Source organism: Bombina bombina, chromosome 1 (genome assembly GCF_027579735.1).
Source record: "Bombina bombina isolate aBomBom1 chromosome 1, aBomBom1.pri, whole genome shotgun sequence".
NCBI classification, from domain to species: Eukaryota; Metazoa; Chordata; class Amphibia; order Anura; family Bombinatoridae; genus Bombina; species Bombina bombina.
In genome coordinates this window covers 137,228,688-137,255,984 of record NC_069499.1, presented here as the reverse complement: position 1 = coordinate 137,255,984, position 27,297 = coordinate 137,228,688, and the positions used below count along the sequence as shown (strand labels likewise).

Here is a 27,297-nt window from a genome sequence, read left to right as displayed (position 1 = left end):
GTTATAGCTATTGGATAATGACAACATTCCTGGGGTTTTAAAAGTTATTTCATAACAGACTTGCATTTGCAGACAGCTGATGTATAACCCAACACACAATATACTTGTAGGCAATTCTTCAAAGATCTCGTTCCCAATGTTCTGTATCCTATGACCTCTGCATAGCATGATTGTATATGTAATCATGACTGCACTGCAGATGTTCTTCTTGTAGGGTGTAGGCGCATGTTGATCCAGAGAGAGGTTTATATTTTGGAAAGCTACATGTGTCAGGATAGTTCAGCAAACATCTGGATTTCATCAGAAAAGTGAAATGCGTTTAGCAGGAAATGTAGTAATTTACAGTAAACACACGAGAGGAAAATCAGCCTATATTAACTGAGAGCGACCTTCACTTTATTGCTTGTGTGTTGTGGATACAAGGATGGTTCTACGCCTTTTATAATTGGTGGTGCTAAGAAAGGCTGCCAAAGCTTTTGGGTGGGTCTATAGTTCTCATATTGAAACCCCCCTATTGTCCACATTTGCTTCTCTTCTTGTGGAAAAAAATGTGCACAAGGAACTTATAACCACTTATACTGTGAGGACTGGGGGCTTACAGTAAAGACTGGGTGTGCAGAATACTCCCATAAGGCCCTCCTCATGCAGAAGCATTATACTGTTTTGGATTTTAACCTGAAAACCCGGGTTGTATATGGCAACACACCTATAACTTCCTGTTTGGGGTCCAGTTGAGGGATTGTCTTACACTTGTGCTTATCCTAATCTCAGTTCATTTTCTCTTACTTAGCCTTAAAGGGTCATGAAATTGAAAACATTTGTTTCATGATTTGGGTAGAACATACAATTTTAATCAATTTTTCAGTTTACTTCTATTATTAAATTTGCTTCATTCTTTTGGTATCATTTGTTGAAGGAGCAGCAGTGCACTACTGGTTTCTAACTGAACACATGGGTGAGCCAATAACAATCGGTATATATATATATGCAGCCACCAATCAGCAGCTAGAACCTAGGTTCTTTTCTGTCCCTGAGCTTTCCTAGATAAACATTTCAGCAAAGGATGACAAGAAAAGGAAGCAAATTAAATAATAGAAGTAAATTGAATTTTTTTTTTGGGGGGGGGGGGGGTTCATGTCCCTTTAAGACTAACCTCTTCTCTTGGAGCAGGCAACACAATACTTATGATTTTGAAGAGCATAAAACAGCATATTCAACCCTTTGTAAAATAGACACAAGCATTACAGGAATGACGTTATCAATGGACTTAAAGAGTGAACCCACTGTGTGCTCATCATTTGAATGCCTCATCCTTTTTTAGTTTAATAATAAAATCCTCAAATTAGCTAAAGTAATATTATTTTTAAATAAATATTTGTTTCTTTCTTTATTTTTAACCCCTGCAGAGGAATTCTTCCCTTGGTTCATAAGCTGGTCACAGTGGGTGACTGGCACATACTTATGCCACTCCTGATTATTTAATCAGCCATGTGCTTCTCAAGAGTACAAACGCATTATACCTGGGACTGCAGTTTTGAAACAACGCAAAATAAGCATTTTTTTACAATTAATCAATGGTTCTATTGAGCTAGTGCAGAACATTTTATTACATCAGAATGTCCATTTATATGTGATGGACACATTCATTGGTTTTTTACCTCTGTGATTACCTTATAGCTAAGCCTCTGCTGACTGCCCCCTTATTTAAGTTATTTTGACAGACTTGCATTTTAGCCAATCAATGCTGACTCCTAGGTAACTTCACAGGAGTGAGCACAATGTTATATATAAGTAACACGTGAACTAGTGTACCATATAGATGTCTAGCTGTAAAGAAACTGTCAAAATGCACTGAGATAAGAGTTGCCCTTTAAGGGCTTATAACTTAGCATATTCGCCTACGTAGGTTTAGCTTTTAAAAAAGAATACCAAGAGAACAAAGCAAATTTGACGATAAAAGTAAATTGGAAAGTTGTTTAGAAATTGCACGCCCTTTCTGAATCATGAAAATTTGTAATTTTGACTAGACTGTCCCTTTAAGACTGAGCCGAAAACAAACACAAGTTCTACTCTCTAATGTTAATAAGTTGATGTATTTGATTATATCTTTCTAATTCAGAAAAGAACAGGCCAATTCCAACCGCCATCTTAATCTTACCACTAACTCTTTTTTTATAGAAATATTTAAAATGGGGTTTCATTTAAAATTCTAAGACTGTTCATACTACCAATATTTATGTAACTTAACCCCTTAATGACCACAGCACTTTTCCATTTGTTGACCTTTGGGGACCAGGGCTATTTTTACATTTCTGCGGTATTTGTGTTTAGCTGTAATTTTCCTCTTACTCATTTACTGTACCCACACATATTATATACTGTTTTTATTGCCATTAAATGGACTTTCTGAAGATACCATTATATTCATCATATCTTATAATTTACTATAAAGAAAATTATAAAATATGATAGAAAAAGTGTGCGTTTTTTTTTTCAATCACCAAAAAAACACCCCTGCTAAATAGTTTCTAAATTTTGTCCTGAGTTTAGAAATACCCAATGTTTACATGTTCTTTGCTTTTTTTTCAAGTTATTGGGCAATAAGTACAAGTAGCACTTTTCAAACCATTTTTTTTTTTTCAAAATAGCGATAGTTACATTGTAACACTATCTGTCAGGAATCCCTGAATAACTCTTCACATGTATATATTGTTTTTTAGTAGACAACCCAAAGTATTGATCTAGGTCCATTTTGGTATATTTCATGCCACCATTTCACTGCCAAATGCAATCAAATAAAAAAAATCGTTCATTGTTTCACAAACTTTAGGTTTCTCACTGAAATTATTTACAAACAACTTGTGCAATTATGGCACAAATGGTTGTAAATGCTTCTCTGGGATCCCCTTTGTTCAGAAATAGCAGACATATATGGCTTTGGCATTGCTTTTTGGTAATTAGAAGGCCGCTAAATGCCACTGAGCACCACACGTGTATTATGCCCAGCAGTGAAGGGGTTAATTAGGGAGCTTGTAGGGTTAATTTTATCTTTAGTGTAGTAGACAACCCAAAGTATTGATCTAGGCCCATTTTGGTATATTTCATGCCACCATTTTGCCGCCAAATGCAATCAAATAAAAAAAAAAACCTTCATTGTTTCACAAACTTTTTCACAAACTTTAGGTTTCTCAATGAAATTATTTACAAACTGCTTGTGCAATTATGGCACAAATGGTTGTAAATGCTTCTCTGGGATCCCCTCCTCTCCTCCTCTCTTGTTACTTCCTCACATTCCCGTTTACAGGACTTCTCCAGACTGGCCCCCATCTTGTGGAATTCCCTGCCTCGCTCCATAAGACTCTCCCCTAGTTTTAACAGCTTCAAGCACTCCCTAAAAACTCTACTATTCAGGGATGCATACAACCAACACTAACCTTTCCTAACTCCATTGCTTTCCCCTTGAACCCCTTAGAATGTAAGCCTATGGGCCCAGCTGTTTACAGATCGCTTCATAAGAGCCGACTACAACAATGAAACTCTCGGCAGGGCCCTCTACCCACTTGACCCCTACAAAAGCTATCCTGTACACCGACTATGTTTACAGCGCTGCGGAATCTGTTGGCGCTCTACAAATACCTGATAATAATAATGATAATAATATATATATATTCAGCAGTGATGGATCCCCCCTTAGCCCCCAACCTCGCTGATCCCCCCCCAAACAGCTCTCTGACCCTCCCCCCCCGCTACCTATTTCCACCCGTTGCCATATAATTCGTTTTTTTATTTTTAAATCAATATTTTTCTGTAGTGTAGCTGCCCCCCTCCCAGATCCCTTGGATAATATTGATCCCCCCCCTCCATCAATAACACTTTACATGTCCCTCCCGCCCCCGTGCACAATCCCTCCCCCGTGTCCGTGCACGCTCCCAGTGCCCCTGCGCATGATCCCACCCCCCTCTGAAGTTTTCCCCCAGCGATGGGCTGCCCACCCGCCTCCCGGCTCCCACTCACCAATGATCGGCACCATTGCTGGCTGGTGGCCCTCTCTGCATCGGTGGGTAAAAAAGGTATTATAGTGATGCCTCAATATCAAGGCATCACTGCAATACCTTGAAAGTGGCTGGAAGCGATCACGATCGCTTGCACCGCTTAAAACCCCAGAGGACGTGCCAGGCGTCCTTAACTTACCTTTTTCCTTATGACAGCAGACTGGCGATCTTCCTCCCGCAGCTCCTGCTGTACTTAGCACAGCAATGACGATTCCAGCTTCCTCCAATCATTGCGTGCACCCCAGAGCATCTAGCTCGTAAGGCCATGCAATGATTGGAGGAAGCCGGATTTGTCATCGATATGCTAAGTACAGCATTAGAAGCGTACTGAGGATTGCCGGTCTGCTGTCGTAAGGAAAAAGGTATTATTTTTTTTTTTAAAAAACGCTTAAATGTAAAGTTTAATGAATGAAAGTGCCCCTGTTTTTGTGAGTATTTTTAAAAACCTGGCACTTTCTTATTAAAATTGCCATTCACTTTAAATAAATGTGTTAAAAAAAAACCCCAACAACCTCTAAATAGAGATTGCTGGGAAAATGGTGTCGGAAAAACATGGTAACAATCTTTTAGTCATTTATTGAACAATTATTCCTTACATTCTTGTTTTCCAGTGACAGAACAGCAAGGTATTATTATTACTGGCACCTGAGAAAAGAAGTATTGCGCTCCCATTGCATACAGAGAGAAGAGGCCTACTTCCTACTGGCAGCCTTCGCTCTGCAGGCCGACCTTGGGAGCTTCAAAAGAAACAAACACTATGGAAAATATTTTGAGCCAGAAGCTTACTTTCCTCCATGGGTAAGATTCTTTTTATTTATTTAATTTCCATATTTAACCTTTTGTGTAACTTGATTTTGCAAGAATAATATCAAGTTAATAGATTTAATGCTGTACTGCAATCTCATACAAATATGCAGTACTGCTGGAGAAATGGTCCATAGCCAAACAGGTTTCAGAACTGCTAATAGTGTGTTACATAATACCACTTGTAGAATTGAAGGACAAGAAATCTCAACATTTTCTTTTTGTGCTTAAATCTTTTCATGTAAGAGATAACCTAGCTCATAAAACAATGTGGGCTAGTGGAGCACAGTCTGTATCGCAGGCTGCGTTATCCTTTTCAAGACCGAACACAAAGTATATTGCACAGTCTGGTTTATAAAGTTCATGCAAATTAATAAAATAAAAAATCTTATTGCTTTAAACCATGTATTTAAGTCTTTATGGACCGGGCATTTTAGACAAAAACTTCCCCAAAAGACCAGAGCATTTTTAACATTTTTGCCATCACTATATTTAAACAGAAATAGAGCCTTTTTTATATTTACCCATCAAAACTATATATTTTTTTTTAGTAGACAACCCAAAGTATTGATCTAGGCCCATTTTGGTATATTTCATGCCACCATTTCACCGCCAAATGCAATCAAATAAAAAAAAATCGTAAATATTTTCACAATTTTAGGTTACTCACTGAAATTATTTACAGCTTGTGCAATCATGGCACAAATGGTTGTAAATGCTTCTCTGGGATCCCCTTTGTTAAGAAAAAGCAGACACATATAGCTTTGTCATTGCTTTTTAGTAATTAGAAGGCCGCTAAATGCAGATGCGCACCACACTTGTATTATGCCCAGCAGTTAAGGGGTTAATTAGGTAGCTTGTAGGGTATATTTTAGCTTTAGTGTAGAGATCAGCTTCCCACCTGACACATCCCACCCCCTGGCCCCTCTCAAACAGCTCTCTTCCCTCACCCACCTCACAATTGTCACCGCCATCTTAAGTACTGGCAGAAAGTCTGCCAATACTAAAATAAAAGTTTTTTTTTTTTTTAAAACATTCTGCAGTGTTGGATCCCCCTAAGCTCCCAACCTCCCTGATCCCCCCAAATAGCTTTTTAACCCTCCCCCTAACCTTAGGTACTGGCAGCTTTGTGCCAGTACCCAGTTTGCTGCAAATTAGGCAATTTTTTTATAAAAAATTTAAATAACCTTTTTTTTCTGAAGTGTAGCTGCCCCCCTCAATACCCTATCACCCTCACCCTCCCAGATCCGTTTATGGCAACGGATCCCACATAGGATCCCCCTCATTGCCCCTACCTCCCTCCTTCCCCCTCAATGAAGCAGTTATTATTTTTTTGGCTTCCCTGTAGCGTGACGTAGCGGTCCCACCCGCTCCAGCCTTCCTCCCGCCTCCTACAGCGACGGGCCGCCCACCCGCCTCCCTCCTTATTCTCCCACCCACCAACGATTGGCACCACCGGGGCCCTCTCTGCATCGGTAATTCTGCAAATCTATTTCTGCAGTGCCCCACTTGTGGGGCATTCAGAAATAGCACAATCTCGCAATTTTGAGCGAGATTGCGGCAAAGTACCCACCCCTGCTCTCGTGCAGCCAGTCACGTGAAAGCAGGGGCTGTCGATCTCTCTGGTTGAGTTGGTCCAGGGTATTTTTTTTAAACAATTGAAAACAGCATATTCTATAAAATAACATAAATCACATGATAGTCTGATGATCATCACTCTGGCGATCTTAGACTTCTTGTCAGTACTTTATTGTCCCTCAGTTTTAGAAAGTAAAATTTTACCTTGAGAGCTGTTTGTCTAGCTCAGCTATGCAGGCTTCTCTGTGTGAAGGAGAGACACACACATTGCAATATAATGCTAAGGAAAGATTTTGTGTGATTTATCTCCATGACGGCAAGTTTTTGCTCATCAAGCCCTTTATGTTACTACACTACAGCAAGGTGAATAAAAGGGACAGAGGGACAGATATTACAGTAGGAGATTTTAAATAATTCTATAAAATAAATTGGATTATAAAAAAGCAAGCATTGTAGATTTTTTTTAGGTAAAGAATGCATAGAATAATTTAAATTATGCATTCCTTACCATCACTTTTAGTATTAAAAAGTTCATGGTCAGATATTTAATGTATAGCAGAATGAAGACATTAAATTATATGGCCACAAAATGCACAGTCCAATGACCATTCAATCACCTCTAGAAAACTTGGCTGAGTTGGACTTTTTTTAATTTTGGATAATGTAATACACATGGGTGTTCTAGCCAAAGCAACTTGCCAAAAAAATTAGTGCAGCAAGTAAAAGAGAGTGTTTTCTGAAACCAGTGTTATTATGAAGAAAATAATCTCATGCTGATTTTAGTGACATTAAAGAAAAACTTTAATATTAATTTTATCAGTTGAAAACACTCAGATGTACCGCAGCAGTGCCCTTAGGCAGCAGTTAATTAGATGTGCTTCCTGTTATCTAAATTCTTTTGTACGCAGGAATAGCATCACTAACACCCACTTTTGTCAGCTCACAAACATCAAAGTCAAAATTAAACTTTCATGATTCAGATAGAGCATGCAATTTTAAGAAACTTTTCAATTTACTTCTGTAGTCTAATATGTTTTATTCTCGTTTTATTGATATCCTTTGTTGAAAAGCATATTGAGGCAGGCTCAGGAGTAGCAATGCACTACTGGGAGCTTGTTGGAGATTGGTGGCCACGTCATATCATTGGCTCACCAGATGTGTTCCACAATCTCATCTCTTTAGCTGACTTTAACTGTGTGTTTAACCCCATAGCAGTGGTTAAACAGTTATATGCAAGCAATAGTGCGATGGTTAAATGATCAAACACCATCATTTTCTTTTAGCACTGTTATGTCCCTTTAAGGTGAGCTTATATTAATATTAGTGCAGTTTTATATTAATTTGTTAATGGGCAGCCAAGTAAACAGAACACAATTACTTGCTAGTATCATGAAGCAGTGCCTTAATGGGCAAGTATGGGCAAAGTCAGGACAATAAATGTTACCAGGTGAGTTATGAGCGTGGAGTGTTGGTCCAAATGTGTGATTGGGTATTTCTTGTTTAATTGTAGTGAATCTAGAATGTTGAGAGTGATAGCAGGATAGAATTCCCAAAGAGAATTGAAATTTCTGGAATATAAAATGACAGAGAACATATTGCAAAGTTTCATTACTAATCAGGATGACACCTCTCTGAGAAATGGCCCCTAAGCCTATATTACTCATTAATAATCTGTCCCTAGACCCAAGACTATATACTATTTAAGAGTAGCGGATCATTTTGTATATTTAACAGACGTTATGATTTTCTTGAAGGGTCAAAATTAAATCAGAATCTCATATGAAGGTCATTTTATGTCCAAGGTTAGTTTGGCTTTTGCAAGTGTGTAACAGGACTGCATAATCCGTGTTTTTTAGACTTGTATTCAATCTATGTAAGAATGTTCTTTTTTTTTTTGGGGGGGGGCACATTTTGCATTAATAATATTGTTATTTTTGTTGTTTTACTGATTAGAATAGAATTTTTGTTTACTAGCAATGGGAAGATTGGGCCTTTATGTGATTTTGTGTTTTATAGAACATTAGTTAGTCAACTAATTTACACCCAAATTGAAATCTTTTCTTAAGATCCTGTGTAATTGTGGCTGTGGTTAATATTAATAGATGTCTTCTCAGGATCAACATCATTGTAAATAAAGACAGCTGAACTTTATAGCAAATGACTAGACAAAACGGTTTATTACCATTCTCTTCACACAGGTGATCAAGAAGCGAGGGAAAGACTATATCTTAAAACACATTCCAAACATTCATCGAGATCAGTTTTCCCTAAATGTGTCCGAGGCATATCTGATGTATATTAAAGAGGCAGCACGCTTGGAGGATGTAGCAGTCCATTACTATAGGTTGTATAAGGTAAGAATCCTACAGATCGTATCTTACATGGTCAGGTATAACAAATTGTTCAACAAATAGAGAGAATTCCTCCCTTAGTGTTGCTATCTATCTCTATCTTTCTCTATCTATCTCTATCTTTATCTATCTATCTATCTATCTATCTATCTATCAATCTATGTACACAACTTAAACAAAAGGATGTCAGTTATGCCTGGTCTTTGTGGAAGCAATACCAGTGTCAGAATTCCCTCCTTGCTGTTTATATTCAGAATGAGGTAAGAAATCTCCTTCGCATCATTCCCAATTATTTGACACAGTATTGGTATAGTTTGCTTTTTTGACATCCAATCAAGTTTCCTGTCCATTTGTATCAGGCTAGAAGTTCTATCTTACTTCCCATCTTTTTTATTTTCCTTAACCATTGCCATTCATCGGCACCCTGCCTGCGGCTATTTACAAAGCTTACAGAGATGAGCAGATGGAGACGTATCAAGCCCAAGCATGTGCCTGTTAGTTTCACAAGTGTAGGGGTATGATACTGGATATACACTTCCATGACCAGGAATAGGAAACTATTGTAGGTGAAATTTAAAGTGACAGTAAAAACAGAGATTGTAATAGAAAAATGTTTTATTATACATAGTACAACAACTTTGCAATATTTTTCATTATTTATTTTGCTCCCTTTCCCTGTAATTTGTTTAAAAAAATTGTGGGGATTCCAGATCTAAAGCTGGCAACTGCCAGGCTTTACAAGTTTAACCCTTCCACATGTCTGTCCCTAAATGACCAGCAGAGATAAAAATAAAATAACTGCAAAGCATGTCTTGCTAATATGACTACTATGGCTAGCTGTATGTAGTCCTGCAACAAGTCTGGATTGGCTCCTCCAAATAAAACTTAATTGGCCAGATTAAGAGTGGAGCACTAACAGTTACGCGCATGTCGGGTTTTCCGCTCTTATTTACAAGTTGAAAGTAAATGCAATCGCTTGAGCAGAATCGTGATTTACGCTAGAATGATTACGCGTCCTCAGAGCGCTGGTTAACTGCTTCGGGGAAACAAAAAAAGTGTCACAAAACACATCAAAAATACATTACAGAGTACAGTTACACTCAAAATGACACCGTCTAATAAAATTATTTAAAAAATATTGCACAAAAAGTTATAAAGGCTCAAAGATATGAGGTCTCAGGTGTTAGAGGAAAAAAAGGCAGGCGAAAGAGCTTTAACAAAGAGATACATACATATCTAAAGATGTATATGTGTGTGTGTATGTTTATATGCACGTACATATGTATTTACAGACATGTACACATAAATACATATACATATCTAAAGATGTATATGTGTGTGTGTATGTTTATATGCACGTACATATGTATTTACAGACATGTACACATAAATACATATACATATCTAAAGATGTATATGTGTGTGTGTATGTTTATATGCATGTACATATGTATTTACAGACATGTACACATAAATACATATACATATCTAAAGATGTATATGTGTGTATGTTTATATGCACGTACATATGTATTTACAGACATGTACACATAAATACATATACATATCTAAAGATGTATATGCGTGTGTGTATGTTTATATGCACGTACATATGTATTTACAGACATGTACACATAAATACATATACATATCTAAAGATGTATATGCGTGTGTGTATGTTTATATGCACGTACATATGTATTTACAGACATGTACACATAAATACATATACATATCTAAAGATGTATATGTGTGTGTGTATGTTTATATGCATGTACATATGTATTTACAGACATGTACACATAAATACATATGCACAAATATATATATGCGCATTGGAGCCCTTTGTAGTAAAGTAGATGAAAACATGTATATATTACTACCTATATATAATCATGTATATATATATAGGTATAGATATTTATTGTATCAAAATACCATCAGATATAGACATATTTATTTAGGAATAAATAGAACATATTCTTCTATGTGAAGAATACTGGAATGTGATATATTCATATTTTTATGTCGGATTACTACCCTTGAGAATATGTGATCGGGTTTGTGCAGGAATAGGGTGCTATTTTTCCCCACTACTTTTTTGCTCCATTGACTTCTATGGGGGAATACGTTATCACTCGCACTGTATTAGTTCAGATTTTTACGCGCATCTGGTTAGTGTGCAGGCAAACACATTTTACTTTTAACTCCTAATACGATCGCAACCCAACGCATAAAGCTTGTAGCGTAGTTAACACTCGAGCAGGAGCTTTAAATGGCACTCCACGTGTAATCTGGCCATTGTAGGTGGAGCTGTAAACAATTTCAACAAACAATCTTAATCTATTGAAAACATTTGGGAGACTGTTGATCATTTTTGTAATTACAAGGTCGTCACTGTCCTTTTAATGTCCAGCTGTATGTATATGATAATGTGATGATCTTATTGTTTGTTTGTTTTTTCAGATATGACCATTAAAAGTGAAAATGCTTAAAATGTGTATAAAGCATGTATTAGCTTCAATTCTCTTTAAATGTGTCCCTGTGTTATTTATATGAGTCTGTCTGGCAAACTTTTAGCTGTGGATTTTAATATATTTGAGATGTCATCAAAGAGCATCTTATCTTTGTATTACGAGTCGGTACTTCTAATCAACAAATAGTTTTTGTCATCATTTCTCTAAATACATTATTGGACATTACACGCATATACAATTAATACATGGTTTCCCATGAACTTCATGAAATCCATTTAAACAAATTTTGATTTCCAGCCGGTCTAATTACATCACAACTCTTCCCCATCATTATGCCTATTGATTTTTAAAATATTGACCAGATTCCTAAATGTGATAAATTGTTGTGTATTAAAATAAAATGAACACATGAAACTCCCATCCATTTACTTTATCTTGAAAGTAATTATACACTTTTCAGTTTCATCTTATTTATTTTTCTTTTGAATCAACTATAATGAGGGAAGTATTTAAATTAGTATGGAAAATAAATCCCCACTAAAAGGTTTTTTGGTGATTTTGGTGAAAGCACCAAAATCTGAAGCCCCCTCCCCCGAGCTATGCCAGCGACCTTAACAAAGATGGCCGCTGGCAGTGAAATAACAGCACCTCCCTGGTCCCCATACTTTCATCAGGGGTAAGGGTATGAGAAGGTGCAATATAAATCCTGTATTTAGTTCATGAATAATACAGGTATATTAAATTATACAGACCTGTTACCAACTAGAAACACTGTTGCGCTTATAGTTACAGACTTCTATTTTGTGGGGCTACAAAAAATCATATCATATTTTTTCACATATAATGCATCAATAACATGGTGCAGACCCTATTAGAATATAAATTATTTTTATACTATATTATTTATTATACATAATAATGTGCTTATAGTTGGCTACATGAAGCCACCATATTGTGGATAGCAACTAGTTCCCATCCACCTCAGTTACCTTTAATGTCAGAGTAGGCACATGGCTGCTGCTAACAAATGATAGAAAGTACAGGAAGCAGCTAGCTCTAACTTAATGGTCCTTTAGCTGAATGGGAACTAGCAGTTACTAATTTTTTTTCCAGCTCTCACTATGGTGGTTTCAGGAAGATAATTTTAATCTGACTGGTATTTATAATAGGCAGAAACAGGCGCCCCTCTATGGAGTTCACCTTTAGGTACATGCCTACTCTGCCTAATTATAAAACCGGCCCTGAACATGAACATTGATGTTTGTATTTATTTATTTTAGGATAAAAGGGAAGTTGAAGCATCTCTGATTCTTGGACTCACATTACGAGGAATCCAAATATTTCAGGTATATTTAATATATATTATTATTTCTTACTTGCAGAGAGTTTTGTGTTTTTTTTTTTTTTTTTTTACTGTTTAAGATTCTGAATCTTTAAACCGATGTTGACAAACAGGTTTTCCTTGAGGTGTAATATAATAGAGCATTTTGTAATACTAAAATGTGTAAGTAGTAGAAAACAGGTTGCTCATAATTTCAGAAATAAACTTTTAATCCCTGAACAAAAGCAATTTTAAGAAATTTCAGGAGTTCCCTCTTACAAAGTGAGATTTGTCATTTTCCATAAAACAAATTCTTGAGTTCTGTGCAATAATCTTACTAAGGTTAGTTATGACGAGAATGAGAATTTGGCTTACACTAAGAGCTGATATTGACATTATAACAATTTTAAAAGGTTATAGGTAGCTCTGTAGGCTTTACTGAAGTAATATAAATATATACACGTAAATAAAATGAAATCAAAGCAAAAGGCAAGACAATGGTAGCTAAAAGGAAGGTAACCAATAGGTAGTAAAGGAAGATTATATCCAGCAGGTGCAATAGGCATATAATGGCCAACAGGGGTAATAGGCAGGTAATGTCCACCAGGTGTAATAAGCAGGTAACGGCCAGCAGATGCAATAGGCAGGTAATGTCCAGCAGGGGTAATGGGCAAGTAATGACCAGCAGGGGTAATAGGCAGTTAATGGCCAGCAGGGGTAATAAGCAGGTAATGGCCAGCAGGTACAATAGGCAGGTAATGACTATCAGGGGTAATAAGCAGGTAATGGCCAGCAGGGGTAATAGGCAGGTAATGGCCAGCAGGGGTAATAGGCGGGTACAGTTGTCAGGTAGAATACAGTTAGTAGGTAAGGCCAGTGAGTACAGCTGGCATGGTAGACAGGTAGGGCAGTGGGTACAGTAAGCAGGAATGCCAACAGATATGCAAGGCTGGTTGGTCGAGGGGGCACAATATGTCAGTATCGCCAAGAGGCACTCTAAGTAGACGTGGCCAGCAGGAATAGTTGACACTTTAGAGTAGGCAGCTATAACCAGCAGGCACAACATGCAAATATAGCTGACAGGCACAGTAAGCAGGTTTACCCAATAGGTTACAATAGGTAGATATGGTCACTGAAGAATAATATGCACATCTTTATTTTTTACCTTCCTCCAGGAGAGGCAAAGACAAAACTAGTTTCCAGTAAGGTGGGAGGACTTTTATAGAGCTCTTGGGGTTTGGGAATATTTGCTTCTTCCTAATGGCCAAGAAGAGTACTGTAATTTCCAGGAGTAATGCATAGTGGACTCTCACCACCATGGAAGAAATTCATTTATCAAGTAAACATAAATTATGAGGGGGTGGTTACAGTTTTGCAGCAGCTATCTCACATGCCAGATTGTGAATCTGCTTGGCCTGCTGAAAAAAACAATTGGCTAGATCAGTGATTTTTAACCTTTTTTTTGCTGTGGCACACTTTTTTACATTAAAAAATCCTGTGGCACACCACCATCCCAAAATTTAAAAAAAAATCACACATTGTAGCCTAATACAGCATATATATATATATATATATATATATATATATATATATATATATATATATATATACACACAAACACACACATACTGTATGTATTGTGCTGTTATGCCATGCCTTCTACAAACTACCCCTGCACTGGGAATAAAAAACAAGCAAAGTTTAAAAAAATATGTCACACTGTTGTCAGTCTGCCGTGGCACACCTGAGGATCTCTCACGGCACACTAGTGTGCCACGGCACACTGGTTGAAAAACACTGGGCTAGATTACGAGTCTTGCGTTAGGCTTTAAAAGCAGCGTTGGCTGGTCCCAACGCTGCTTTTTAATGCCCGCTGGTGTTATGAGTCTTGCAGGTACAGGTGTACCACTCACTTTTTTGGCCAGACTTGGAAATACCGCAAATCCATTTACGTCAATTGCGTATCCTATATTTTCAATGGGACTTGCATAGTGCCGGTATTACGAGTCTGACAAAAAGTGAGCGGAAGACCCTCTCCTGTCAAGCATGGTACCGCATTTAAAAGTCAGTAGTTAAGAGTTTTACACTACAACGCCGTAGCATAAAACTCTTAACAAAAGTGCTAAAAAGTACACTAACACCCATAAACTACCTTTTAACCCCTAAACTGAGGCCCTCCCACATCACAAACACTAAAATAAATTTTTTAACCCCTAATCTGCGGATCCGGACATCTCCGCCACTATAATAAATATATTAACCCCTAAACCGCCGCACTCCCGCATCGCAAACACTATTTAAATATTATTAACCCCTAATCTGCCGGCCCTAACATCGCCACCACCTACCTACATTTATTAACCCCTAATCTGCCGCCCCCAACATTGCCACCACTATAATAAAGTTATTAACCCCTAAACCTAAGTCTAACCCTAACCCCACCTTACTTAAATATAATTTAAATAAATTTAAATAAAATTACTACAATTAACTAAATAATTCCTATTTTAAACTAAATACTTACCTATAAAATAAACCCTAAGATAGCTACAATATAACTAATAGTTACATTGTAGCTAGCTTAGGGTTTATTTTTATTTTACAGGCAACTTTGTATTTATTTTAACTAGGTACAATAGTTATTAAATAGTTATTAGTTAATAAAAAAATAAAGTTATTAAATAGTTATTAGTTAATAAAACCTAACCTAAGTTACAATTACAACTAGCACTATACTACAATTAAATTAATTACCTAAATTAAATACAATTAATTACAATTAAATAAAATTATCTAAAGTACAAAAAACTCCACTAAATTACAGAAAATAATAAAGAAATTACAAGATTTTTAAACTAATTACACCTAATCCCCCTAACAAAATAAATAAAAGCCCCCCCAAAATAATAAAAGCCCTACCCTACACTAAATTACAAATAGCCCTTAAAATGGCCTTTTGCGGGGCATTGCCCCAAAGTAATCGGCTCTTTTACCTGAAAAAAAAATTACAATTCCCCCCCAACATTAAAATCCACCACCCACACAACCAACCCTACTCTAAAACCCACCCAATCCCCCCTTAAAAAAACCTAACACTAACCCCCTGAAGATCACCTTACCGGGAGACGTCTTCACCCAACTGGGCTGAAGTCCTCAACGAAGCAGGGAGAAGTCTTCATCCAAGCCGGGCGAAGTGGTCCTCCAAATGGGCAGAAGTCTTCATCCAGACGGCATCTTCTATCTTCATCCATCCGGTACGGAGCAGTTCCATCTTCAAGACATCTGACGCGGAGCATCCTCTTCTTCCGATGGCTAAACACAGAATGAAGGTTCCTTTAAATTACGTCATCCAAGATGGCGTCCCTTCAATTCCGATTGGCTGATAGGATTCTATCAGCCAATCGGAATTAAGGAAGGAAAAATCCTATTGGCTGATGCAATCAGCCAATAGGATTGAGCTTGCATTCTATTGGCTGATTGGAACCGCCAATAGAATGTGGGTTTAATCCTATTGGCTGATTGCATCAGCCAATAGGATTTTTCCTACCTTAATTCCGATTGGCTGATAGAATCCTATCAGCCAATAGGAATTGAAGGGACACCATCTTGGATGACGTAATTTAAAGGAACCTTCATTCTTCAGTTGAACTTCGTTTGAAGAGGATGCTCCGCGTTGGCTGGATTGAAGATGGACCCGCTCCGGATGGATGAAGATAGAAGATGCCGCCTGGATGAAGACTTCTGGCGGTCCGGAGGTTCTCTTCTGCCCGGTACGGATGAAGACTTCTGCTCCTCTGGAGGTCCACTTGTGCCCGGCTGGGTGAAGACGTCTCAAGGTAGGGTGATCTTCAAGGGGTTAGTGTTAGATTTTATTAAGGGGGTATTGGGTGGGTTTTAGAGTAGGGTTGGGTGTGTGGGTGGTGGGTTTTAATGTTGGGGGGGGAGTATTGTATTTTTTTTTTACAGGTAAAAGAGCTGATTACTTTGGGGCAATGCCTCGCAAAAGGCCCTTTTAATTTAGTATAGGGTAGGGAATTTTATTATTTTGGGGATTAGATTAGGTGTAATTAGTTTAAAAAAATGTAATTATTTTTTTATTTTCTGTAATTTAGTGTTTGTTGTTTTTCATATTTTAGTTTATTTAATTTAATTGTAGGTAGTTTAGGTAATTAATTTAATGATAGTGTAGTGTTAGGTGTAATTGTAACTTAGGTTAGGTTTTATTTTACAGGTAAATTTGTCTTTATTTTAGCTAGGTAGCTATTAAATAGTTACTAACTATTTAATAACTATTCTACCTAGTTAAAATAAATACAAACTTGCCTGTAAAATAAAAATAAATCCTAAACTAGATACAATGTAACTTAGTTATATTGTAGCTATCTTAGGGTTTATTTGATAGGTAAGTATTTAGTTTTAAATCAGAATAATTTATTTAATTGTAGTAATTTTAATAAGAATATTTAAAATTATATTTAAATTAGGGGGGGTGTTAGGGTTATACTTAGGTTTAGGGGTTAATAACTTTATAGTGGCGGCGACGTTGGTGGCGGCAGATTAGGGGTTAATCAATTTAATATAGTTGCGGCGACATTGGGGAGCAGAGTAGGGGTTAATAAATATAATGTAGGGTTCGGCGATGTTGGGGGCAGTAGATTAGGGGTTCATGAGTATAATGTAGGTGGCGGCGGTGTCCGGAGCGGCAGATTAGGGGTTAATAATATAATGTAGGTGTCGGCGATGTCGGGGGCGGCAGATTAGGGGTTAATAAGTGTAAGATTAGGGGTGTTTAGACTCAGGGTTCATGTTAGGGTGTTAGGTGCAGACATAAAATGTATTTCCCCATAGGAAACAGTGGGGCTGCGTTAGGAGTTGAACGCTGCTTTTTTGCAGGTGTTAGGTTTTTTTTCAGCCGGGTCAGCCCCATTGTTTCCTATGGGGAAATCGTGCACAAGCACGTTTAGCCAGCTCACCGCTACCGTAAGCAGCGCAGGTATTACAGTGAGATGTGGAGCTAAATTTTGCTCTACGCTCACTTTTTTGTGGCTAATGCCGGGTTTAAAAAAACCTGTAATACCAGCGCTGTCTTAAGTGAGCGGTGAGAAAAAAAGGCTCGTTAACAATGCAAGCCTTACCGACAAAAACTCGTAATCTAGCCGAGTGGTTTTTAACAAAAATGTTATCGTAGAGCTTTTAGGTAAGCTGTGTCCTTTTGATGATGCCGAGATCAATATCTGAATTGAAATTCTGGTGGAATAAATCAAATAATTAGTTATATAAAACTAAAAGTCGTCAGGATGTACAATTGTATAGGAAAAGGTATTGGCAACAGGAAAAGTGAGGTAATAACACTACGGATCACTAGTCCGCCTTTAAAAGGAATGCATATATTTCTAGAGACTTCTAGATGGGCGTAGATGTGTTTTAGTGAAAATCATTGTCTTAGAAAACAAGACAGGCAATAGAAATGGTATATGAATGATTCATTCCAAGTGAGAGATGACTTATACTGAATAAATACAAAGAGTTATACATAAACACAAACTACTTAAGGACCACAAAATACAGTAGAATTACATAATTAACAAGTGCATAATAAAAAGACAATTCAATAACATAAGATTTTTTTTTTTCTGACACATTTATTTTTTATCCCATTTTCCGCCCCCCTCCCCCTGTATCTTGTGACAGCCATCAGCCAATCACAAACTAGTATATGTATACACTGTGATCTTGTGCACATGCTCATTAGGATCTTGTTCCCCACAAAGTGAAAATATAAATAGAGTGAGCAAAATTTGATAATGGAAGTAAATTGGAAAGTGTCTTAAAACTGCATGCTCTATCTGAATCATAAAAGTTTGTTTTGACTTGAGTGTCCCTTTAAACGTATGCCATAATTATTGTTATCGTCATGTATTTGTAGAGCGCCAGCAGATTCCTGAGCACTATAAATATAATCTGACCTCATATATATGTAATAAATTAATATTTTTATTTTTTTAGAGTACGGGTGATGAAAAACAATTGCTTTATGACTTTCCTTGGACAAATGTTGGAAAGCTGGTATTTGTGGTAAGTATATGAAATAAAAACAAGGATAGGATACATTTTCCTAATGCATAAATTACTCATAACCTTAGCATTTGGGAGCAATCACAAAATATTTTCCCACATAGTAAAGTTGTTCAATAGTTCATGATACCTTTATTCTGGGTCAATAAAATCATTATGTCATTCATATTTTTAATTTAGTTTCATACTTTTTATTTTTCTTAAGGGCAAAAAGTTTGAGATTTTACCAGATGGTTTGCCCTCGGCCAGGAAATTAATCTATTATACTGGCTGCTCCCTGCGATCTCGGCATCTCCTTCAGCTGCTCAGTAATAGCCACCGTCTGTACATGAATTTACAACCAGTACTGCGCCGTGTCCGGAAACTGGAGGAAAATGAAGGTACTTACAGGGAAATCTTCCCACTTCCGAAGTTTGTAGCTTATGCATATAGAATATTTTTTATAATCATGTATTCATTTCTTTTGTTTCATTTATGTATCTGCATTTTTTCCCCCATGAATTGGTGTTATTTATCTATAGTCATGTACCCAGCACTGCCAAAGTTAGCAGCTCTTTACAAACAATCATGTTTGCTTTGTAAATGTTACTGTATGCAGCCTCTGTGATTAGAGTAGCTTGGATTTTAGTTGAAAATATTTTCAATATTTTTTTCTTGTACAGATTCCACATTAACATTTTAAGTTAATATTTGCTGATATTAAAGGAACATGAAACTCAAAACCTTTCTTTCACAATTCAGAGTGTGTGTGGGAAAAAATAATATATATTTTTCTTTGCAACCTTTGTTTAAAGAGCATTCTTGAGGGCCCGATTTATCATGGCCTAAATGGGGCACAAGCCTTCACGCTCGCCGGAAACAGCAGTTAAGAAGCAGCGGTCTTAAGACCGCTGCTCCTTAACTGGTCCGCTGCATCCGAGGCTGCGGACATCAATCTGCCCGATCGTGTACAATCGGGTTGATTGAAACCTCCTGCTAGCTGCCGCAAATCTGCAGGGGGCAGCATTGCACAAGCAGTTCACCAGAACTTTCCAATTTTTTGTTCTCAAGATATCCTGTATTGAAGGTGCATCAATGCACTACTGTGAGCTAACTGAAGACATTGGTAAGCTAATGACACAAGGCATATGTGCAGCCACCAATCAGCAGCTAGCTCCTTAGCCTACCTACGTATGGTTTTTAACAAAGGATAACAAAACAATAAAGCACATTAAAAATTATATTTTACAAGTCTTATTATATCCATACTAGTCTGCAACATCATCACTAATGAACAAACAGTAATGATTTATACCCCACCTTAGAATTGGACTTGCATGCTAAATTGAAGAGTTTGCAAATAACAGACATCATTAAACAAAACAAAACAAAACTGCAAAGTAAGATCCCAGTAGTTACTTCTTAGGTCCCGGTACATAGTGGGATACTGCAGTCTGTGTAACCGCTACCGTCCCATAGAAAACACTAGACAGACTGTATCTGCAAGTTATTGTGATCAGAAAAAGCATTAGTAACCCCTTGGCAGCCAGAGAAGACTGCAATGCATTGTGGCCTCTGTCAGCCAACTGCACTGTAATTTGCTCATCTATTCTGCAGCACTGCAGAAAACAGAAATACAAAATATGTTGTACACACAACGACCAGAGTGAAGAGCTTGCTCAATAGTTAATAATAACAAATCCAAAACATATTACAATAGTTGATGCTAGATTTTATTAAGTACTGATTATATAACTTTACATTTAGTAGACAGACAAGAAAGCAGAAGTAATTTTATATATTTTGGAAGCATTCTATTTTTTTATAATAAGCACTAGTCCTAAAGCCCGTGTACACGGGCCAATTTTTTAGGTACCGCGGTTCCAACCCTTGCTCCCTCTCTCTTCCCCCTCTCTTTTGCGCTCTCTCTCTCTCTCCCCCCTCTCTTTTGAGTTCTCTCTCTCCCCCTTATTTTGCACTCTCCCCCTCTTTTGCTCTCTCTCTCTCCCCTTTTTTGCTCTCTCTCTCCCCTCTTGTGCTCTCTCTCTCCCACCTCTTTTGCTCTCTCTCCCCTCTTTTGCTCGCTCTCTCTCTCCCCCCCTCATCTGCTCTCTCACCCCTCTTGCTCTCTCTCGCCCTCTTTTTCTCTCTCTCTCCCCTATTTTGCTCTCTCCCCCCTCTTTTGCTCTCTCTCTCCCCCCTATTTTGCGCTCTCTCTCCTCCCCTCTCTTTTGCTCTCTCTCCCCCTCTCTTTTGCTATCTCTCCCCCCTCTCTTTTGCTCTCTCTTCCCCTCTCTTTTGCTCTCTCTCTCCCCCTCTCTTTTGCTCTCTCTTCCCCTCTTTTGCGCTCTCTCTTCCCCTCTTTTGCGCTCTCTCCCCCCTCTCTTTTGCACTCTCTCTCCCCCTCTTTTGTGCACTCTCTCTCCCCCCCCCTCTCTTTTGAGCTCTCTCTCCCCCCCTCTCTTTTGAGCTCTCTCTCTCCCCCCACTCTTTTGCGCTCTCTCCCCCTCTTTTTTCCGCTCTCTCCCCCTCTTTTTTCCGCTCCCCCCACTCTCTTTTGTGCTTTCTCCCCCTTGTGCTCTCTCCCCCTCTTTTTTGCGCTCTCTCCCCCTCTCTTTTGTGCTCTCTCCCCCTCTCTTTTGCGCTCTCTCTCCCCCTCTCTTGCACTCTCTCCCCCTCTCTTGCGCTCTCTCCCCCCCCTTTTGCTCTCTCTCTCCCACCTCTTTTGCTCTCTCTCCCCTCTTTTGCTCGCTCTCACTCTTCCCCCCTCATCTGCTCTCTCCCCCCTCTTGCTCTCTCTCCCCCCTCTTTTGCTCTCTCTCCCCCCTCTTTTGCTCTCTCTCTCCCCCCTCTTTTGCTCTCTCTCTCCCTCTCTTTTGCTCTCTCTCCCCCTCTCTTTTGCTCTCTCTCCCCCTCTCTTTTGCTCTCTCTTCCCCTCTCTTTTGCTCTCTCTCTCCCCCTCTCTTTTGCTCTCTCTTCCCCTCTTTTGCACTCTCTCCTTCTTCTCTTTTGCGCCCTTCTCCCCCCACTTTTTTGCGCTCTCTCTCCCCTTTTTTTTGCGCTCTCTCCCCCTCTCTTTTGTGCTTTCTCCCCCTTGCGCTCTCTCCCCCTCTTTTTTTGCTCTCTCTCCCCCTCTCTTTTGTGCTCTCTCCCCCTCTCTTTTGCGCTCTCTCTCTCCCTCTTTTGCTCTCTCTCTCCCTCTTTTGCCCTCTGTCTCCCCCTTCTCTTTTGCGCTCTCTTTTAAACTCTCCCCCTCTCTTTTGCGCTCTCTCTCCCCTCTCTCTTTTGCGCTCTCTCTCCCCCCTCTCTTTTGAGCTCTCTCTCTCCCCCCCTCTCTTTTGAGCTCTCTCTCTCCCCCTCTTTTGTGCGCTCTCTCTCCCCCTCTCTTGCTCTCTCTCTCCCTCTCTTTTGCGCTCTCTCTCTCCCTCTTTTGCGCTCTCTCTCCCACCTCTCTTTTGAGCTCTCTCTCTCCCCCCTCTCTTTTGAGCTCTCTCTCCCCCCTCTCTCTCTCCCTCTTTTGCTCTTCCCCCCTCTTCTGCTCACTTTCTTTCTTTCCTTCCTTCCTCTGTTTTGGTCTCTCACACCGGCCACGCCCCCGCGAGGCCACGCCCCCTCATCCCATCCGCCGGCCACGCCCCCTCAACATGCCTGTCACGCCCCCTCATCATGTCTGCCACGCTCGCCGGCCACGCCCCATCACAGCACGCCCGACGCCAGTCATGCCCCCACCAGGCAGCTTCCACAGTGCACACTACTCTGCAGCTGAAGGCCAGGTGTGTTTGTCCGCTCGCAGTCTCTACTGCGCATGACGGCTTTGACGGCTTCAGACAAACACACTTGGCCTTTTATAATATAGGATTGAATTATTTAGATGGTTGCTTTGTATACCTCATTATGAGGTTCTAATGAGACATTAAATAAAATGCTCTAAGGGCCCGATGATCTAAACATCTCAATTTCAGACATGTTTTTTTTCTCGACAGCCCTCACAGGGGCTGCCCTAATTAAATTATCATAAAAATGGGGCAGTCCCTGCACGTGGCAAGATCTCTCCTATTGAAATTATTGGAGCTCGCTGGAAAGGGAAACTTCGTGCCATGGAGGGAAGTGAGCAGGGGGGCGCACAATTAAATCCTACAGCCAATATAAATCACATTACAATGCTTTCTGTTTATATCATCTTACAATCGCCTATATATTTGTATGCATGTGTTTCTCTATTAGGGTTATGAGTATTTTGAGGACAGCTCACCATCTTTTAGTTGACGAGAAAAAACTGTAAGATCTGTAGTGCGAAAATCTTTACAGAATTACGCTGGGATTAGAGAGATAATTTCATATATGCCCATGGATGCCCATGTTCAACCCATTTAAAAAAAACAAAAAACAATTATGCTTTGTAATTTGTACAAATTTCTTAACAATACCATTTCTTTCTAATAGTAGTAAGGGTCCACGATCCTTACACCTGAGAGTTACATCATCTGGCCACCAGGAGGAGGCAAAAACATCCTACCAGAGCTTTACAATTAGCCCATGACTTCCCCTTCTTTCCCAGTAGTTCTTTGCCTCATCATGGAGAAGGCAAGTAGTGATGACGGCATAACGCCGAAACGCTTCATACCGTGTTCTTTTGTATGCTTGCAAGCTATTTTATAGTGTAGTATTGTTTTATCCAGCTGCCAATAAATGTATTTTGTATTCTCAGTGCTTTCCTGTGCACCACTATTCTTTTCTGTTTTTTGATGCTAAGTAGTGAGAGTTGTGTTGGATCATCATCAGTAGAAAGTTCCCAGAAGAGAGGGTCTACATTACTGAGCTGGTGCAATATAATCCTTTTGAGTGATGTTTTTGCACACAGCAGAGCAAGGATGTAACTGGGAAGTTCTCAAGCCCCCTTCAGTGCTGACCAACGGCATTTGAGTACAGTTAACCAGGGATCCTCAGGCTGTCAGTCAAAGTATCAGGATCATCTACACCTTCTACAAGTGCGCAAATATGCTCATCACACAGGTTCTGGTAACACACATACATGCTTACATACATGCTTACAGTAAAGGACGTTTCCCCATTTCTTTTCCTGTCTCATGTGGAACTAAGTGGATTATACTGGGGGACATTGTGTATATGTGTTGAAAGACACATGTTTATGTTTTTCCAGTGTTTTATGTGTGTTGTACTTTTTTTTTTTTTAGTGTTTGATGCAAACCTCTTCGGTTACCCGGTGCTCCGTTTTTCATATCTGAGGACAGAGTATACTTTGTTTGACGTCAGTAGGCTCCTCCTAGTGATTTCTTCCTACTCTTGCAGGGAGGGGAGGTGCTATAACGCATCTTAGCATTCTAGTGCACAGTGAGCAGTGGTATGTGTTTGACACAAATACGGGCGGTTCTTAACATCTTACTACCACACTATTGGCTGGTCATACAGAAGGGGTAAGGCCCTCTACCGGAGCTACGGAGGCACAATTTTACGAATTATACCTATAGTCAAAAGGATCATTATACACACTGATTTGAATAATTTTCACACCATCTATACACACAGATATTAATTGTCTTCCTGTAGACCTAATATCAGTTAAGGGGCTTACCCTTCTACATAAGTAGTTTTGTTGTAGAACTATAAGGAGTTTCTTTTTTTTTCTCCTGCTACTATTTGTACATTTCAATTGAGCAACCTGGGAGTGCTGTAACTACTACTGCATTGTAAGGGGACATGGCAATTGATATAGTTATACCTTCACATAAATATCTTTGAAGTCTTTTGTGTAACTTCTGTTAAAGCAGCTGTTCAACGGTTTGTTATTTCAACCAGCTGTGAGTATTGCCGCAGTTTCTGGAGTGGCTGCCTTTTGGTGTGATTCTTTAGCAGAGTTGGTCTCTAAGGAATCCTCCTTAGATGGAGATACAATATAGAATTCAAGCATTAAAAACTGCTAATTATTTCATATTTGATGCAATCATACAAATTGTTCACATTAATGCTAAGAACACTGCATTGGCTGTACTTTCTAGAAGAGCCATTTGGCTTAAATCATGGTCGGCAGACATGGTTTCCAAGTCTAGACTGTTTACCTTGGCCTTTAAAGGGAAGAATTTATTTGGTCCAGGTCTAGACTCTATTATTTCTACAGTGACAGGCAGTAAAGGTGCCTTTTTACCTCAGGACAAGAAAGGGACCTTGGTGGAATTTTTCATCCCTTTCGTCTGAACAAGAATCAGAGGACATCCACCCAGAAGACAGAAACACAGAATACTACATGGAAACCTAACCGTGTCTGGAATAAATCCAAGCAGCGCAAGAAATCTTCCTCTAATTCAAAGACCGCATGAAGATGCGGCCCCCAATACAGAATTAGCTCTGGTAGGGGGCAGACTAAGCCTGTTTCAAGAGGTTTAAAATGGTCAGTTCAGGATTTCTGGGTAATGGAAATTTTGTTTTAGGGGTACAGATTAGGTTTCAGATCCAGACCTTTAAAAGGAAGGTTTATTCTGTCTCACATTTCAAGAAAGCCAGAAAAGAAAGCATATTCAGTGTGTACAGAACCTATAGAACATGGGGATTTTCATTCCAATTCCATTGAAGGGTCATGAAAAAAGGTTTTATTCAAATATTTTCATTGTCCTAAAAAAGGAGGGCACTTTTCAACCCAATACTGGATCTAAAGATATTGAACACATTTCTGAGAGTGCCATCTTTCAAGATGGAGACTATCAGATCAATTCTACCAATACTACTTTAGGGGCAGTTCATGTCTACAGTAGTTCTGAAGGATGTATATCTTCACATCCCTTTTCATCCAGATCATCATCAGTATCTATGTTTTGCATTTCTGAACAGGCATTACCAGTTCATTGCTCTTCCTTTTTAGGTTGGCTACTGCTCCCAGAATTTTTGCAAAATTATTGGGAACTCTTCCTTCTATAATTTGTCTCCAGGGCATAGTGGTAGCTCCATACCTGGATGATATATTGGTTCAAGCACTATCTTTACCTTTAGCAATTTTTTACACAGAGAATTTACTTTGCAAACATGGTTGCAAAATCAATCTTCCAAAAAGTTAATTCTCACCTCAGACAAGGGTGTGTTTCTTGGGGGGTCATTATACCACTGAAAGGAGCTCCCTATCCATGCAGGAGGTATCTTGCATTTTGTCCTGGGCGGACACTTATCAGTGTGCCATTTCAGCCATTTGTATACCAGGAGGGGACAACTGGGAAGCGTATTACTTGAGTCATCACTAAGGTATGGCTCGAGTTTGAGGGATGCTCAAGCCAACTTGATAGAAGTGTTAACTGCTCCTTGGCGGTAAAATCTTGTATACCTGTTTCCTCCGATAGTATTTCTTACATGAGTAGTGGCACGTTTCAAGCAGGAGCATGTTTCACCTATTCTCTTAGCTCCAGCATGGCCTTGCTGAACTTGGTATGCGGATCTGGTGAGGATGTCCAACGATCCACCTTGGCATCTCTCACTGAGATTAGATCTTCTCTTTCAGGGCTCATTCTTTTATCAAAATCTTCAGTCTCTCAATTTAACTGCATGGAGGTTGAACAGTTAATACATTTGCAGAGGGTTTTCTGTAATTGATACTTTGATTCAGGGCGGTAAGCCTGTTACTAGAAAGATTTACCATAAGTTATGGAAAGTCTATTTCTTCTGGTGTTCCGAAGTTATTCCTGGCATTCTGTGCGAATTCTACAGATTCTCCAGTTTCTGCAGGAGATACTTGATAAGATACTTGCAGCTAGTTACTTAAAAGGTCAGATTTCAGCTTTTGTCCTTCTTACTACACAGAATATTTGCTCAGTTGCCTGACATTGTCTTTTGTTCAGGCTCTTCATAGAATCAGACCAGTCATAAAGTCATCTGCTCCCCTGTGGAGTTTGAATCTGGTTCTGAAGGTTCTACAACATCTACATTTTAAACCTTTGCATAGTCTAGATCTAAAGTTACTTTCTTAAAAGGTACTTTTCTTGTTGGTTATTTCTTCTGCACGCAGAGTTTCAGAATTATCAGCACTTTCTTAAGAGATTTTTTATTTGGTGTTTCACCAGGATAAGGCTGTATTAATGACCAAATCAGGTTTTCTTCCTAAGGTAGTGTCTGCTGAAAATATAAATCAGGAAATAGTGGTTCCTTCCTTGTGTCCTAATCTAAAATCTTGAAAGGAGAGATTATAGCATAATTTGGATGTTGTTAGGGCATTGAAATTTTATCTTCAGGCTAGTAAAGTTTCGTCATGCTTCTAGTTTGTTTGTATTATTTTATGGTAAACGTAAGGGTCAAAAGGACATGGCTGTGTCTTTATCGTTTTGGTTGAAAAAGCATAATTCACAGAGCTTACTTGGAAGCTGGCCAAGATCCAACTGTCAGAATTACTGCTCATTCCACTCGTTCAGTTGCTACTTCATGGGCTTTCAAGACTGAGACCTCTGAACAAAGTTGCAAGGCTGCAACTTGGTCTTTTAGTCACACTTTTACAAAATGTTATCATTTTGATGTGTTTTAGTAGGAAGATTATTTGGGCAGTGGAAGGATCATGGACTGATAAAGTAATTTCTATCTTGGTAGTGAGAGTCCACAAACCCACCCAAATTATGTAGTACATGATGGTGGCAGTCCTTGTTTGCGCCTCTTTATCTACTATCTTTCTT

General features: G+C 38.9%; 1 protein-coding gene across 2 annotated transcripts in view; it reads left to right on the top strand.

Moving 5' to 3' along the window:
- Window positions 1-27,297, top strand: part of FRMD6 (FERM domain containing 6) — a 456,357-nt gene that overhangs the window by 413,020 nt on the left and 16,040 nt on the right. For both annotated transcript variants that reach the window (XM_053697622.1, XM_053697623.1), the window contains 5 exons: window positions 4,664-4,850; window positions 8,633-8,788; window positions 12,543-12,608; window positions 18,590-18,658; window positions 18,864-19,038. In XM_053697622.1, coding sequence (XP_053553597.1) covers window positions 4,664-4,850; window positions 8,633-8,788; window positions 12,543-12,608; window positions 18,590-18,658; window positions 18,864-19,038 — 653 coding nt within the window. The remainder of the gene's footprint in view (window positions 1-4,663; window positions 4,851-8,632; window positions 8,789-12,542; window positions 12,609-18,589; window positions 18,659-18,863; window positions 19,039-27,297) is intronic.